The following is a 16813-nucleotide window of genomic DNA, read 5'->3' on the forward strand; positions in this document are numbered from 1 at the left end:
AGCTACAACTCCTTGTGGCCGTAAATCGGGTCACCTATACAACCAATCTGACTTTAAGAACTTTTTGCAATGGTCATTAAGCAAATTAATGGTTCTGTACGGACTGGACATAAAGGCTATTTTCCAGCACCGTCATAAAACATGACCATGGCATTTCCCACCAAGATTAGCAAGAATAAGTAAAAAATACTCTTCAATGTGGTGGAAATGTGAAGCAGTCCCAGGGACCTTTTACCATATGTGGTGGGAATGCCCAAAGGCTAAAAAATGTTGGCATCAAATAAGACATTGGCTGGAAGAATTGTTAACGCTAAATATAGAACCTAAATTGGATTTTATTTTAATTAGGAGGGCAAATATAACAAGAATACAATTTATCTAATATTGCATATATTAACAGCAGCAAGATTGGTCTTTGCTCAAAAATGGAAAAACAAAGAGACCCCCCCACAGAAGAAGAAGTGCTAGCCAAAATTCTTCCTTGTCCAAAATGGACAGACTAACCTTGGAACTTAAAGAGTGAATCAGCGCATTATGAAATCTGGACTAAATTTTATGAATGGTTGGACAAGAGGAAGACTGCTGGGATAAAGGATCGTTGAATGTTTAGAAATTGTTATGTTCATTTTCTGTGGTAGATATGATTGTATTGAGTATTGATGTAGCTGTCATAAAGGAAATAATTTATATATTTGAAATGTAATAAGTAGTGTAAATTTGTAGAGAGATAAGGAAGTGTATTATCTATGAGGTAAAATTTGATGACAATGTTTAAACCAGAGACATCAAACCAATGTCCGTTGTTTTTAATTTGTATTATTAATAAAAAAAACTTTTTAAAAATAAAATAAAATAATAAAACATGACCATGGGATGCTGCAAGCAGCCGTATTTGTAGCTTGGCTGCCGAATGAGTTTTTTATTGAGTCTGTCATTTGCACCTCTATAACTGTCTGGTTCGGTTCTGCAACTCAACAAGAAAGACACAGACTTCAGAGGATAATTAGAACTGCAGAAAAAATAATTGCTACCAACCTGCCTTCCATTGAGGACCTGTATACTGCAAGAATCAAGAAGAGGGCTGTGAAAATATTTACAGACCCCTCACATCCTGGACATAAACTGCTTCAACTCCTACGCTCAAAATAACTCTATAGAGCACTGCACACGAAAACAACTAGACACAAGAACAGTTTTTCCCCGAAGGCCATCACTCTGCTAAACAAATAATTCCCTCAACACTGTCAAACTGTGTACCGAATCTGCACTACTATTAATCTTCTCATAGTTCCCATCACCAATCTCTTTCCACTTATGACTGTATGACTATAACTTGTTGCTGGCAATCCTTATGATTTATATTGATATATTGACCATCATTTGTGTTGTAAATGTTGTACTTTGATGAAGGTATCTTTTCTTTTATGTACACTGAGAGCATATGCACCAAGACAAATTCCTTGTGTGTCCAATCACACTTGGCCAATAAAAAATTCTATTCTATTCTATTCTGAGTGTCCAATCAAGGCGTCCCCCCCGCACCCCACAGCTATTCTAACTTTGAATCTGTGTTGTAAATACTCTGAAAAGTCTGCCATAACTTTGGACACTCACTAACATGTGACCATGCTGAGAACTATCTGTATTTCAATCCAGAAGCGACTACAGCTAGTCCTTGATTTACAACGATTCATTTAGTGACCGTTCAAAGTTACAACGGCACTGGAAAAAAGTTATTTTATGACCATTTTTCACACTTGCGACCACTGCATCATCCCTATGGTCATGTGATCAAAATTCACAGGCTTGACAATTGACTCATAGTTATGACGGTTGCAGTGTCCCAGTGTGACGGGATCACGTTTTGCGTGATCAGTGGGGAAGCCAGGCTCACTTAACAACCATGACACTTAACTTAGCAATGGCAATGATTCACTTAACAACAAGGGCGAATTCACTTAACAAATGTTTCACTTAGGAACAGAAATGTTGGACCCAACTGGGGTTGTAAGTTGAGGACTACCTTTATACTGGGAGCAGATGAGCAAATCTTTATAACTAGAAAATATTGATGTCTCCCTCACCATAGAGCTGAGGTTTGTTTAGTTTATTTAGACTTTTATACCGCCCTTCTCCCGAAGGACTCAGGGCGGTTCACAGCCAAAGTAAAAAACAACACAATATATACAATAAAAACAATAATAAAAATCTTTATTAGACATCAGGCCAGATTAAAACTATTAAAACATAAAAAACCCCAAATTAAACCAAAATCTTAAAACTGCTAAAAATTTATTTTTAAAATTTCTATGCCAGTCCTGCGCGAATGAATAGGTAGGTCTTCAACTCGCGGCGAAAGGTCCGAAGGTCAGGAAGTTGTCATAATCCTAGGGGAAGTTTATTCCAGAGGGTGGGAACCCCCACAGAGAAGGCCCTTCCCCTGGGGGCCGCCAGCCGACATTGTTTGGCAGACGGCACCCTGAGGAGTCCCTCTCTGTGAGAGCGCACGGGTCGGTGGGAGGCAATCGGTAGCAGTAGGCGGTCCCGTAAGTAACCCGGTACTAAGCCATGGAGCGCTTTGAAGGTAGTAACCAAAACCTTGAAGTGCACCCGAAAGACCACAGGTAGCCAGTGCAGTCTGCGCAGGAGCGGTGTTACATGGGAGCCACGACCGGCTCCCTCTATCACCCGCGCAGCTGAACCAACTGAAGCCTCCGGGTGCTCTTCAAAGGGAGACCCATGTAGAGAGCATTGCAGTAATCCAAGCAAGAGGTAACCAGAGCATGAGTGACCGTGCATAGGGCATCCCGGTCTAGGAAGGGGCGCAACTGGCGAATCAGGCGAACCTGATAAAATGCCCTCCTGGAGACGGTCGTCAAATGATCTTCAAAAGACAACCGCCCATCCAGGAGAACGCCCAAGTTGCGCACCCTTTCCATCGGGGCCAATGACTCGCCCCCAACAGTCAGCCGCAACTGCAGCTGACTGTACCGGGGTGCCGGCATCCACAGCCACTCCGTCTTGGAAGGATTGAGCTTGAGCCTGTTTCTCCCTATCCAGACCCATACGGCTTCCAGACACCGGGACAGTACTTCAACCGCTTCGTTGGGGTGGCCTGGGGTGGAGAAGTACAGCTGCGTATCATCAGCGTACAGTTGGTACCTCACCCCAAAACGACTGATGATCTCACCCAGCGGCTTCATGTAGATGTTGAACAGGAGAGGCGAGAGAATCGACCCCTGCGGCACCCCACACGAGGCGCCTCGCGGTCAATCTCTGCCCCCCTGCCAACACCGTCTGCGACCGGTCAGAGAGATAGGAGGAGAACCACCGATAAACGGCACCTCCGGTGGGGAAGAATGGCCCCTTTATGACTTGTGGACTGCAACTCCCAGAATTCTTGAGCCAACATGGGGACTGATGGCCCCTTTATGACTTGTGGACTTCAACTCCCATAGCTGGCTCAGGGATTCTGGGAGTTGAAGTCCACAAGTGATAAAAGGGCCACGGTCCCCACCACTGCCATAGAGGGCCTTGGCCTCCAATGTCCTTTTCACTTTTGTCCTATAAGATCCCAGTGTAACATTGTCCTGCCTGAACACCGGCCATCTCTGAAAAATTGGTCAATGACTGAATGGGTAATTCCAGTCAATGGAGGATCTCCGCTTCTCTGAGGGAGTCCTTTGAGGCCATAGCGACCCAGGACTGAGAAGAGCAAAGCAACAATAAGGGAAAAAGAAGAAGAAAATAAACTTCATAGTCAGACTAACAATACTTCTAATTTTCTTTTAATTAGTTTCTATGACACACATTAACTTCTCAATGTGGTAATTCTGAGGGAACGACAACAGCCTTCAGAGTAAGAAACCTCACTAAAGCAAAATGAACCTAAAAACACAATGAAATTGGAGGAGGAAAAAAGATTTTCTGAGGGGTTTTTTTCTTCCCATTTGCTCCCATTTCTATACTATATGCCAGGGGTGTCCAAACTTGGTCCCTTTAAGACTTGTGGACTTCAACTCCCAGAGTTCCTCAGCCAGCAAAGCTGGCTGAGGAACTCTGGGAGTTGAAGTCCACAAGTCTTACAGGGACCAAGTTTGGACACCCCTGTATTAGACCATACAAACATAAAGTTGAGCTCAGCTCATGTTCATTTCACAGATGTGTCCGCTTATTTCGCTTGGCACCAATATCCGCACGATTTACTACTACTGCCATCTGAATTTTTTTAAATGTTTATTTTTAGGTCCCAGTATGGCCTGCAGCCCTGACATTTCCTTGTGGTCTACCATCCAAGTACTAAAGAGAATTTACCACTCTTAGCTTTCTGAGATAGCCAAAAATTCACTATTAGGGGTGCACTAAACAACCTACACATGACCCTTTCCTGCATGATTTCGGAGCCGGGTCCAAATTGGCGTAAGTGCATTCTAGGCAGAAATGTGTCGGCAGAGACTAGGGAGAAAAATCAAGTATGTTGGTTGTGGTGATGGTTATTAAGGGGGGGATAAAGAAAAGAAGGAAAAATAAAGGACAGGGTGAAGAGCTGCCACTGCCAATGCCCTTAGTCTTGGTTGGGTAAGGTCCTATAGCCGTGATGGAGAACCTATGACATGCGTGACACAGGTGGCATATATAGCCATATCAGTGGACACACGAGCTCCACTCCGATTTTCGGGCCTTCTGGGCCTACTAGAAGTAGGGAAACAGGCTCCGGAGGGCCTCGGGGGGTGTTGAGGAAGGCCTGTTTTTCTCTCACCTGCTCCAGAGCCTCTCTAGGAGTCTGGGGGGGGGGGACGACAAAACGGCCTTCCCCACCCCTCCAGAGGTCAAAAACGGCCCATTTGCCAACTTCTGGTGGGACTGGGAGGCCCATTTTTTGCTGTCCCCAGCCTCCAGGGCCTCTCTAGGAGTCTGGGGAGGGCCAAAACGGCCTCCCCCCCCCCAGAGGTCCACCGGAGGCCGAAAAAGGCCCGTTTGCCAACTTCCAGTCCCACCTATACAGGGCATATAGAATTATGGGTGTGGGCACGCGCATGTGCAACACCCCCCCCCGGCATGTGATGGTCAAAAGGTTAGCCATCACTGCCCTATAGGCTCACCTCACATCTTCCCAGCCTCTTCATTTCCCTACTTGGGACATGGGTGCAAGGCACACACGCCACAGGTGGGAAGAAGACAGGCGAGTAGGGCTTGAATGTTGTGGCTACTCACCCAATAAAACCCCTCTTGGATTTTGTGTCAGCCACAACCTGAACGAGCCCAGTTCCAGATGTCAGGTTTTTTTCCACCCCCGATTGCAGTCCACCCAAGATGGTTCAACCAAACTTCCAAATTGCAACCCCAAGCAAAACGTGCTTCCTATGATATGCCCACCCAGTGTTGTGAGGCCGCTGTTCTCCCAAACTCTGGCAAGGTTTTATGATAGGTGGACTTCAACTCCCAGAATTCTCCAGTCAGTCAGCTAACTTAAACTGGCCATGGTTGAGGAACAGCATATTTTTAGGCAATAAAAATGCAACCATTACATAGACTCCTTGTCTTCTATCAACTACTTCACCGAGTCGCTACAGGTATAGCTTGAAGATCCTAAAACCCTGAGACTATCAACTTCACAGACATCCAATAAGCCCTCATCACCTAGCTGAGAACCCACCCAACTTAAGCTCCGAGACACAAACACCAGGAAGGTTGTGGAACGTCCCAGTGAGGTGATGGGTGCTTCTCCTACGCAAGTGCTGGGGCAGGCGTCAAGAACTGGAGCCTACCAAGTGCTTCACAAGGGCCTGCATGGGAACACACTGCAGATTTGCACGGTCAAACCTTCCTGAACCGAGTATTTTCAGAGATCCAATACAATCCTTGACACTTCCACCCAAAGCGGCCAGAGGTTCCACACATCTGGAGGCCATGGGGTTAGGAAAGGATGCCTTTCCCGGTCCCAGCTTCCCAAACCAGAGCACTCCCATTCCCCTTTTATGACATTTCTTTCGCTCGTTCCTCCTCCGCCTTTTTCTCCTCCACCACCTTCTTGTGACTGTTTAAGGCTTCCCGGGTGTGGATTTTCTGGTGCTTCGCGAGAACTGCATGATGGGGGAACCGTTTTCCGCAGATGGCACAGAGGTGCGGCCTCTCCCCTGTGTGGACTTTCCGATGACGGATGTGGCTGGCCTGGTTAGAAAAGCATTTCCCGCAGGTGGCACATTTGAAGGGCTTCTCGCCCGTGTGAATCCTCTTGTGCACCATCAGAATCTGCCACTGCCTGAAGCTCTTCCCGCACTCGGAGCACGTGAAGGGCCTCTCCCCCGTGTGCACCCGGTGATGCCTGTCCAATTGGGAGGATGTGTTGAAGGACTTTTCACAATCCGGGCATCTGAAGGGCTTTGTCTCCCCGGAGCAGGAAACTTCCTGTCTCTTAACGGTCATGGCGCAACCACCAAAGGCTTCCCCGGGCTGGGTCCATCGGAAGGGCTTCTCCCTGACGTGGACTTTCTGGTGACTGAGCAGCTGAGACTTTTGGGTGAAGCTCTTCCCGCACTCCAAGCAGCCCATCTGGTCTTTTTTAGCATGGACTCGGTAGTGCCTGGTAAGGACCCAGCTGACGGTGAAGCTTTTCCCGCACCGATTGCACGAATAGGGCCTCTCGCCCGTGTGGGTCCTCTCGTGCACAACCAGGGCCGATTTGAAGCTGAAGCACTTCCCACAGTTCTGGCACACGAATGGCTTTTCCCCCGTGTGGGTCCTCTGGTGCGCGGCCAGCACCGTGCTCCGGCTGAAGGTCTTGCTGCAGACGGAACAGGTCTTCTTCCCCCGAATCCGATACCGTTTCTTGATCACCGGTGGGCTTAGGTTTCTCTCCTCTCCTGCCAGAGGAAAGATTTCAACCATGGGCTGACTTGAGCCATCTTCTCTCTTCTGCTTCGAAACAGCATCGCGGATCACTGAGGTGTCTCTGTCCTCCTGGGGCTTGGGGAGACTGTCCCAAGGGGTCCCCTGGAGCTTCACGGCCTCAGTGTCATCCCCCTCTTTCAACTCAGCGATCCACTCATCAGCGGCTGGAAGAGAGTGGAAAAAGAAGTTACTCAAGAGAGCCGAGGACCAGATTTTCAGATCAACAATCTACATCTATAATCTACAGACGGGAGGTTGAACAACTAGCCTTCTGGTGCGACCAGAACAATCTGGAACTGAGCACACTCAAAACGTAGAAATAGTGGTAGAGTTGAGGAGAAACCCTTCCCTACTTCCACCTCTCACAATACTAGATAACACAGTATCAGCAGTAGAGACCTTCAAATTTCTAGGTTCTATCATATCACAAGATCTAAAATGGACAGCTAATGTCAAATACATCATCAAAAAAGGACAACAAAGACTGTTCTTTCTGCGCCAACTCAGTAAGCTCAAACTGCCCAAGGAGCTGCTGATTCAGTTCTACAGAGGAATTATTGAGTCTGTCATCTGCACCTCTATAACTGTCTGGTTCGGTTCTGCAACCCAACAAGACAGACACAGACTTCAGAGGATAATTAGAACTGCAGAAAAAACAATGGCTACCAGCCTGCCTTCCATTGAGGACCTGTATATTGCACGAGTCAAAAAGAGGGCTGTGAAAATATTTACAGATCTCTCACATCCTGGACATAAACTGTTTCAACTCCTACCCTCAAAACGATGCTATAGAGCACTGCACACCAGAACAACAAGACACAAGAACAGTTTTTTCCCGAAGGCCATCACTCTGCTAAACAAATTACTAAATCTGCATTACTATTAATCTTCTCATAGTTCCCATCATATGATTGTATGACTGTAACTTTGTTGCTTGTATCCTTATGATTTATATTGATTGTTTCCTGACTATCATTAAGTGTTGTACCTTATGATTCTTGATGAAGGTATCTTTTCTTTTATGTACACTGAGAGCGTATGCACCAAGACAAATTCCTTGTGTGTCCAATCAATTCTATTCTATTCTATTCTACATCCCTCACTGGCTAAGCTACTGCTGGATCAGTGTTCAGACTCTGATCTTGGGAAATGCTATTTATTGATTTGTTTCTACGTTGTTCATTGCATTTCTAGGTCACTCATGATAAACTTTTGGGTCTTATCATGTGTATATGTCAGTGATGGCTAACCTTTTCTGGCCTGAGTGCCCAAAGCGCACGCGAACCCCCAAAATGTAATCCGTACGTTCCCCCTGCACATGCGCCCCACCCCCTCGTGCATGCGCAGCAGAGACCCAACGACCAGCCAGCGGGTGGGAGGTGTGCACGCATGCGCGGTGGAGCTAAACTGAGGCGACGGCTCGCATTCCTACAGAAAAGGGCGCTGCCTGCCACCTGTGGCACGTGTGCCATAGGTTCGCCATCACAGGTATGTATTCTGGCAAGTGATCTGAGCTGTGTGGGTTAGTCTAAGACAGAGCTCTCCAACCTTGGCCACTTTAAGACTTATGGACTTCAACTCCCAGAGTTCCTGGGAGTTGAATTCTGGGAGTTGAAGTCCACAAGTTACCTTATGCCTCCCACCGACCCGTACGCTCACACAGAGAGGGTCTTCTCAGGGTGCCGTCCGCCAAGCAATGTCGGCTGGCGGCCCCCAGGGGAAGGGCCTTCTCTGTTGGAGCTCCTACCCTCTGGAACGAACTTCCCCCCGGTTTGCGCCAACTACCTGACCTTCGGACCTTTCGCCGTGAATTGAAAACTTATTTGTTTACCCAAGCGGGACTGGCTTGATTTTTACATTTTTAAATTTTTGAATTTTTAATAATTTTATTGGGGTATTTTAGTATCGGTCAATTTGACGGTTTTAATTCGGCCATTTATTGAATATGTATTTTAATTGCTATTTTAATTTTGTATATTTAATTGTTTTAATCTTGGCTGTACACCGCCCTGAGTCCTTCGGGAGAAGGGCGGTATAAAAATTTAAATAAACATAAACATAAACAAGTGTTAAAGGGACCAAGGTTGGAAACCCTTGGTCTAAGACATTTATCTTACCTTCTGAATTGCCCCCATCCTCCTCCTCTTGCTTGATCTTGCAATCAAGCTGCCTCTCTGCGGGAATTAACGGCGTCTGCTCAGAGGTGAGAAAACTCACAGCCACTTCCTGGATCAGCCCTGGCCCCTGCAAAAGAGTCCAAAATCTGACTTAGGGATATAGGTAGCCATTGCCTTATAACCCTTCATTCAGCAACAGTTCAAAGTTAAAATAGAATTGACAGGGTTGGAAGGGACCTTGTAGGTCATCTAGTCCAACCCCCTGCTCAAGGAGGAGACCCTACACCATTTCAGACAAATGGCAGTCCAGTCTCTTCTTGAAAGCCTCCAGGGATGAAGCTCCCACAGCTTCTGAAAGCAACTTCTGTTCTATTGGTTGATTGTTCTCTCTGTCCAAAAATTTCTCCTTAATTATTTATTTATTGAGTTATTTAGATTTATATTGCTGCCTATTCGCACATGGCGACTCAAGGCGGCTTACAAGAATATTAAAAACATCATATCAAAAAATAATAAAACTCTTAAAAAAAGAGAATCATATAATAAATTAATAAAATATTATAATAAAATAACACCCCTGCCTGCCGCCCCAGCAACAAGACATCATCCTATGCCTCCCACCGACCCGTATGCTCTCATAGAGAGGGTCTCCTCAGAGTGCCGTCCGCCAAACAGTGTCGGCTGGCGGCCCCCAGGAGTAGGGCCTTCTCTGTGGGAGCATCGACGCTCTGGAATGAACTTCCCCCTGGCCTACGTCAAGTGCCTGATCTTCGGACCTTCCGTCGTGAGCTAAAAACATACTTATTTATTCAAGCGGGACTGGCATAATAGTTTGATTTTAAATTGGGGTTTTATTAATATTCTTAAATATTTTAAATTTAATTTTAATTATTAGCCGTTTTTGTAATTTTGCTATGTTTTAATTTGTTTTAATTGTACATATTTTGTATTTTATTTCCGGCTGTACACCGCCCTGAGTCCTTCGGGAGAAGGGCGGTATAAAAATTTAATAAATAATAATAATAATAATCATACAAGCCATTTAATGAGCTCACTAACAATGTCCTGCTGGAGCAGGGTTGGACTAGATGACCTCCAGGTCTCTTCCAGCCCTGGATTATTCTCTGAAGCTGTGTCTAGTGCCAGGTTTGTAATCCTTCCTTCCTCTCCTTCCTTCCTTCCCTGCCTCTCTCCTTTCTTTCTCTCTCTCTCTCTTTCCCTCTCAAAAACAAATCCCCCCCACACACCCTGTTTTTTCTCCCAGCACGCTTCCCTGAAGCCTGCTAGCCAAATCAAAAAACAGGGGTGGGTGTGAGTCCTGCTAGCCAAACAAAAAGACGGGGTGGGGGGAGTCCCTGAAGCCTGCTGGGAGGAAAAATGGATTTCCCCCCCCCTGTTTTTTGGCTAGCTCCCAGCTGAGCCATGCAATCATTTTTTTTTTACTTTTAAAAGCATTTTTTTTGCCCTGCCCCCCATGGGGGGGGGCAGGGATTTTTGCTACCGGTTCTCTGAACCACCCACCGTCATCACTACCGGATCGGGCGATCCGGTCCGAACCGGGAGCATTTCACCCTTGCTCTATACAAGTGTTGTGGCTCCAGCCCCCCCCTCCCAGGGCCTGGCCCCCTGCCAGAGCGTGACTCAGAGAGTGAGGGGGAAGGGCCGTCAGGGCTTCCTTCTACAGGGCCGGCCTCCCTGGCTCAGCTCCAGGAGCCAGAGGCAGGCCAGGTGGAAGAGGTGGCGAGGCCTCTGTCTCCTGTATCTCCCCTCGCCCAGGAAACGTTTCCAGACCCAGCTGAGGACAATCAGTCCTGGTTAGATCCCAGGTTTTGTAGACAAGAGAGGTGGGAACAACAGAAGCAGGGATGGAGCTGGCCTAGGAAGTGCTGAATCACGGAGCCACACCCCACAGGGTATAAAAGCAGGAGGGGCTGCTATACTGCTTCGTGACGAACAAATCCAATTGCCTGGAGAGAACTTGAGCTGAAGTGCTGTTTATTCCTGGCTTCCTGGTTGACACACCGGCATCAAAAAAGGTAACAGAAAAACCTTGGCAGACGCTCGCTGGGTTGCTGCCAGAGCTGATAGCTGCCATGGATTCAATTGCCAGCTAATTGAGTCTTTTCTCATGCCTCCTGGACTGAGGTGGGGGGACAGAACAACAATATATACCCCCTGTTTGTCTCTACTCTGTAATGACTTGCTTCTATGAATATTGCTTGGGTTCCTGATATTGTATACTGAATTCTACTGTATGGTATTGTATATAAAGAAGTTTCTTATATAATTTGAATCCTACTGAAGTTCATTTACTTGTGTGCTGGTTAGATGTACTGCAACAAACTCTGACAGATTTTATTCCACTAGTTCTTTGATATTCGTGTAACTCTTGCCCCACAGCAAGTTGTCCCGCGGCCAGTTGGCTGAGGTAAAATTGTTATAGATCCTAATAAGGTAGCCATCCTGGCCTGAAACCGTCAAATTCATCCCTTCCAAATGCTTGTTGCTTTTGTTTTGCATTGCAAACCTCTGCCTTAATATATATAGATAGTCCTCGACTTACAATCTTTCATTTAATGACCGTTCGAAGTTACGACGACACTGGCAAAAGTGCCCCGTGACTATTTTTTCTCACTTATAACTGTTGCAGCATCCCCGGGGTCATGCAATCACCTTTTGCGTCCTTCTACCAAGCAAAGTCAATGGGGAATTCAGGCTCACTTTACAACTGTGTTACTAACTGAACAACCGCAGGGATTCACAACTATGGCAAGAAAAGTTGTAAATGGAACAAAGCTCACTTAACAGCTGCCTTGTTCACAACAGACATTTTGGGCTCAGTGGTGGTCATAAGTCAAGGACTAGCTATTCTTATTTAATTGATCAATTTTTGAAAAAAAAAAACACCACACACGCGGTGATCTTTTTGCACGGAACGGAATTCAGCTAACCCTCACTCTGTTATATTACAAATGCAGCTAATTTTCAAGTGAAGAACTGTGGCTCAGTGGCTAAAACGCTGAGCTTGTCGATCGAAAGGTCGGCAGTTCAGCGGTTCGAATCCCGAGTGCCGTGTAGTGGGGCGAGCTCCCATTACTTGTCCCAGCTTCTACCAACCTAGCAGTTCGAAAGCAGGCAAAAAATGCAAGTAGAAAAATAGGGACCACCTTTGGTGGGAAGGTAACAGCGTTCCGTGTACCTTTGGTGTTTAGTTGTGCTGGCCACATGACCACAGAGACGTCTTCAGACAGCGCTGGCTCTTCCGCTTTGAAATGGAGATGAGCAGCACCCCCTAGAGTCAGGAACAACTAGCGAGGGGAACCTTTACTTTTACCTAGCAACCTAATCCACATTCAGTAACACAAAAGGCTGGGATTGTAATCTTTAAACCATACCTCATATGACTCTGATTTGACTTCCTGCTGGCTCCTCAGGAAGTCCTCCACGAGAGCCACCGCCTGGGAACACGTGTCTGCTCCTCCTGCTCGGATCCAGCTCTGGAGATCCGATGGGAGGCTAGCCAGGAACTGCTCCAGAATCAGCAGCTCCAGAATCTGCTCCTTGGTATGTCTCTCCGGCTTCAGCCACTGGAGACAAAGCTCCTGGAGTTGGCTATGGAGCCTTCGGGGATCTTCCACCTCCTGGCAGCAGAACTGCCGAAAATGTTGGCGCTGCACCTCCATTTTCAGGGCTTCCCCTCGCAAAATGGCGGCCTTCACCTTCCCATAGTCCTCCCGATCTCTAGCTTCCAGACTTCGGAAGACTTCTTCGGCTTCTCCACTCAGTGCTGGTAGAAGATGGGCCACCCACCGTTCTGAAGGCCACTGACAGGCTTGGGCCACCTGCTCAAAGGACGCTAGAAAGGCCTTGGTATCTTCCCAAGGAGAAGTCTCCGAAAAACCTAGATTGTCTCCTCCTGTGTGGGCGGGTTGCAGGGTCTTGAGGAACTGCTGCCACTGGGCTTCCCAGCGTTCTTCCATCCCGCGGAACGGCTCTCTTTTACTTTTTTGTGACGCTCCCCATCCTGGCTGCTCAGAAAGGGAGGGAGGCTGAATTTCACAAGGGAGTTTTCCCAGATCTGTTTCTTCTAATTTTGGTTCTGAAATATAGAGAGGCTGAACTGGATTGGTGGGATTTTCTGGTCCTCCCTTCCACTGGGGATCTGCACAATTTTTCTCTTTCATTGCTTTCTCTGCCGCCTCTTTGCTCTTGGATCTAGAATTTTTCAAAAATCAGATTTAGAAGACCAAACTTAAGGAACCTAATATACAATAGTGGCCAAAATTGTGGAAACCTTTTGAGAAAAGTGTATTTGATGGCTAATAACACCACTTTTTTTTTTTTTGGAGTTTCAAGATAATCATATTCCACTGCTGGAATGGCCTGGGAAGAGCCCAGACCTTCACCCAATTGAAAATCTATGGAGCTGACTAAAGAAACTTCTTAGTCAGAAGCAACCCAGAAATAAAACCCAGTTAATAGAAGCAATCATTCAATCTTGGTTTCACATTATAACAGATGCAGAACTCAAAGACTTGGTTCACTCCATGGGAAGGTGTTGTAAGGCCGTAATTCATGCTAAAGGTTGCCCAACTAAATATTAACTGACGTGATAATTTTTGTATATCTCATTTTTTTCTATGTGTTTCACTTTTCTTTATATTGTAACTGCTATTCTAATAGCGAATCCTTCATAAACCTTATTGCATTACATTCTTGATTAAATTATCTTTCCATTGATGTATACTTTTATGGTTCTACTCCAAGAAAAAGTGGTGTTATTAGCTAGTTTTAGAAAATACACGTTTCCCAAAAGGTTTCCATAATATTGGCGACTACTGTAGTTTGAAAGGAGTTATAAAGCAGCTGATACAGATAGTCTATGACTTACAACCACAATTAAGCCAAAGACGTATGTTGCTAAGCGAGATATTTGTTGAGTTTTTGCCCCATTTTATGACTTTTCTTACCACGGTTGTTAAGTGAATCACTGCAGTTGTGAAGTTAGTAACATAATTGTTACTGAACCATGAATGAAATAAACAAGTCAAGGATTCTGGCTCCTTCAGCCTCATATTTTGGGAAATGGCTGTTATACCAGGGTGACTTAGGGCCACCCAGGTATAGGCTTGGGATGAGACAATCAACGTAACATAGTTTAATGACACTTTTCTAAATCCTTATGATTTATATTGATATATTGACCATCAATTGTGTTGTAAATGTTGTACCTTGATGAAGGTATCTTTTCTTTTATGTACACTGAGAGCATATGCACCAAGACAAATTCCTTGTGTGTCCAATCACACTTGGCCAATAAAAATTCTATTTTATTCTATTCTAATTATGCAGAAAGTCTCCATACTTGTTCAGAAGTTTTTTTCTCTACCATGGACCTTTCTGATGTGATTTCCACTCATTCTTGACTGAACAACTATCTATACAGTAGTTCCTCACCTCTGGATTAGATGATCTCTATGGTTCATTCCAATATTTCCATCCTTTGATTCTCAGGTTCCCATAGGGCAACAAAGACTATATAGGGCATTCTTAAACTTACGACCACAATTGAGGCCACAATTTCTGTTGTTAAGTGAAACATGTTAAGTGACATTTGTCCCATTTTACGACCTTTCTTGCCACCGTTCTTAAGTGAATCACCGGTTGTTAAATCAGTTATGAAGTTGTTAAGCGAATCTGGCTTTCCCATTCATTGACTTTGCTTGCCAGAAAGTCGCAAACAGGGATCCCGCGACCCCGGGACACTGTAACCGTCATAAATATGAGTTAATAGCCAAGCATCTGAATTTTGATCATGTGACCACGAGGATGCTGGAACGGCCATTGAGCCACTTTTTTCAGTGCCAATGTAGCTTTGAACGGTCACTAAAGGAACTGTTGTAAAGTGAGGATTACCTCTATACTGTGGTGGTATAGTGGTTAAAACGCAGTACTGCAGGCTACTTCTGCTGACAGCTACCTGCAATTTAGCAATTCGAGTCTAACCAGGCTCAAGGTTGCCTCAGCCTTCCATCCTTCCAAGATTGTTAAAATGAGGACCCAGACTGTTGGGAGCAATATGCTGATTCTTAGAGAGGGCTGTAAAAGCACTGTGAAGCGGTATATAAGTCTAAGTGCTATTGCTAGTTAAGTTCACAAAACTATTTAGCCCCTGCAGGACGACATCTGCAGCTTGAGCCTCACACGTGGAAATGCGCACAACCATCCCAAAACTGAATTTCCAACCTCTGGAAGGATGTCCATTAAAGCCAGAGCGTCCCTTAAAGTAGGGGTCCGCAATCTCCCTGGGCTGTGTCCTAATTTGCAACCGGGCCATTTGAGTTGGGAGGGTCAGAATGCACATGTGGACAGCTCTCAACATGCTAACTGGTGCGGCCCGGTTGCGAAAAGGCCACGGCCCAGTGGTGTGCCACGGTTTGGGGGGGGGATTGGGGACCCTTGCTTTAAGAGATGCTCCGGCTTTAAGGGGCGCCTTAGAGAGGTCGGAAATTCAATTGTGATTTAGGAAATGAGGATGGTTGTGTGCGTATGTGTTTGTGCGCACTTCCAGGTCTGAGGCTCAAGCCGCAGCCGTCCTCTTGCAGGGGCTAAAGGAAAGAGACAACTTTTGCCGCAGCCAATTCATCGCAGCCAACTTGCCGTGGGACATTTTAACAATTCTAATAAAATAAAGTTAAGAATCATTTTAATTTTTGCCCTTCACATTTCATTCCGTCCCTTTTTTCGCGTCCTTCCTTTCATGATTCTATTCCACCATTTCTTTTGATATTCGTGTAACTTGTGTCCTCCGCCAGGATGTCCTGTGGCGAGTTGTCTTTCGGCGAGCTGGCCGTAGCGAGTTGACTGTGGCGAATTGTCACAGCCTAAATGGCTTTCCGAGCTTAAGCAAAGTATAGTTCTCGGTTTCATGACAGTTCCTTTAGTGACCATTCGGCCCTGGGGGGAAAAAAAAAGGCGGCTCTGCGGCTGTTGCAGCATCTTCATATTGACTCCTATTGCAATGGGTTTTTTTTTGGGGGGGGGGTATGTTGGACCTTGGAGGTCCGGCCAGGCGGTGATCCCACCTGATCTGTGACATGATGTAGCGCTTGTAGAAGCCGCTGCCCAGCGGCTCCATCCCTTCCTCGTCCTCGCCGGCGGCGGCCTCCCCAGCGCGGGCTCGCTTGTGGTCGATGCCGTGTCGCTTGTAGAAGCGCCAGATCCAGCCGTCGCTGGCCTTGAAGTTGAGTTTCATGTCGGCCGCGAAAGCGTTGGCGGCGGCCTTGAGGTCGACCCGGCGGACCTTGGCTCCTCCGGCCCGCTGCTCCACGTACCACCTGAGCACCGCTTCCTCCAGGGAGGCCTCCTGGGACATCTTCATGTGCTTCCTGGCCCCGATCTCCGCGCCGGTGCCGGTCGAGTCGACGTCGCACATCAGCACGAACTTCTTCAGCTTCTCCTTGGCTTTGCGGATGTCCGACACCGTCTGCTTCTTCACGCCGTACTCCTCGCACACCCGCGCCACCGACCAGCCCGACTCCAGCTTCTCGATCAGCTCCAGCTTCTGCTTCACGCTCAGGTTGACCCGCTTCCGCTTCTCCACCCCCGCCGAAGCCATGGTGCGGCCCAGCGACCGAGTCGGGAGACGCCGGCGGGACCGCCCAACTCGCCAACTTGGGGGTGGGGTGGGGCGGGGGCGGAGACTCGGGCGGGCTCGAGAAGTCACTTAAGGGCTCCGAGGCTTGCGCCTGCGCAGAAGCGCGGCCGCCCTTCCGGGAAGCCGCTGTCTGATTCGTAGCATCTCG

The 16813-nt window shown here is 46.8% G+C and overlaps 1 protein-coding gene across 1 annotated transcript in view; it reads right to left on the bottom strand.

The window, feature by feature from the left end:
• Positions 1 to 16762, bottom strand: part of LOC131189536 (uncharacterized) — a 34815-nt gene extending 18053 nt beyond the window's left edge. Inside the window, exons 1-4 of the mRNA XM_058165665.1 lie at positions 16094 to 16762; positions 12404 to 13223; positions 9009 to 9135; positions 5980 to 7055 (exon numbers count right to left, since the gene is read on the bottom strand). Coding sequence (XP_058021648.1) covers positions 5980 to 7055; positions 9009 to 9135; positions 12404 to 13223; positions 16094 to 16626 — 2556 coding nt within the window. The 5' untranslated portion in view covers positions 16627 to 16762. The remainder of the gene's footprint in view (positions 1 to 5979; positions 7056 to 9008; positions 9136 to 12403; positions 13224 to 16093) is intronic.
• Positions 16763 to 16813: the final 51 nt, after the last annotated feature.

Source organism: Ahaetulla prasina, chromosome 2 (genome assembly GCF_028640845.1).
Source record: "Ahaetulla prasina isolate Xishuangbanna chromosome 2, ASM2864084v1, whole genome shotgun sequence".
Classification (NCBI taxonomy): Eukaryota; Metazoa; Chordata; class Lepidosauria; order Squamata; family Colubridae; genus Ahaetulla; species Ahaetulla prasina.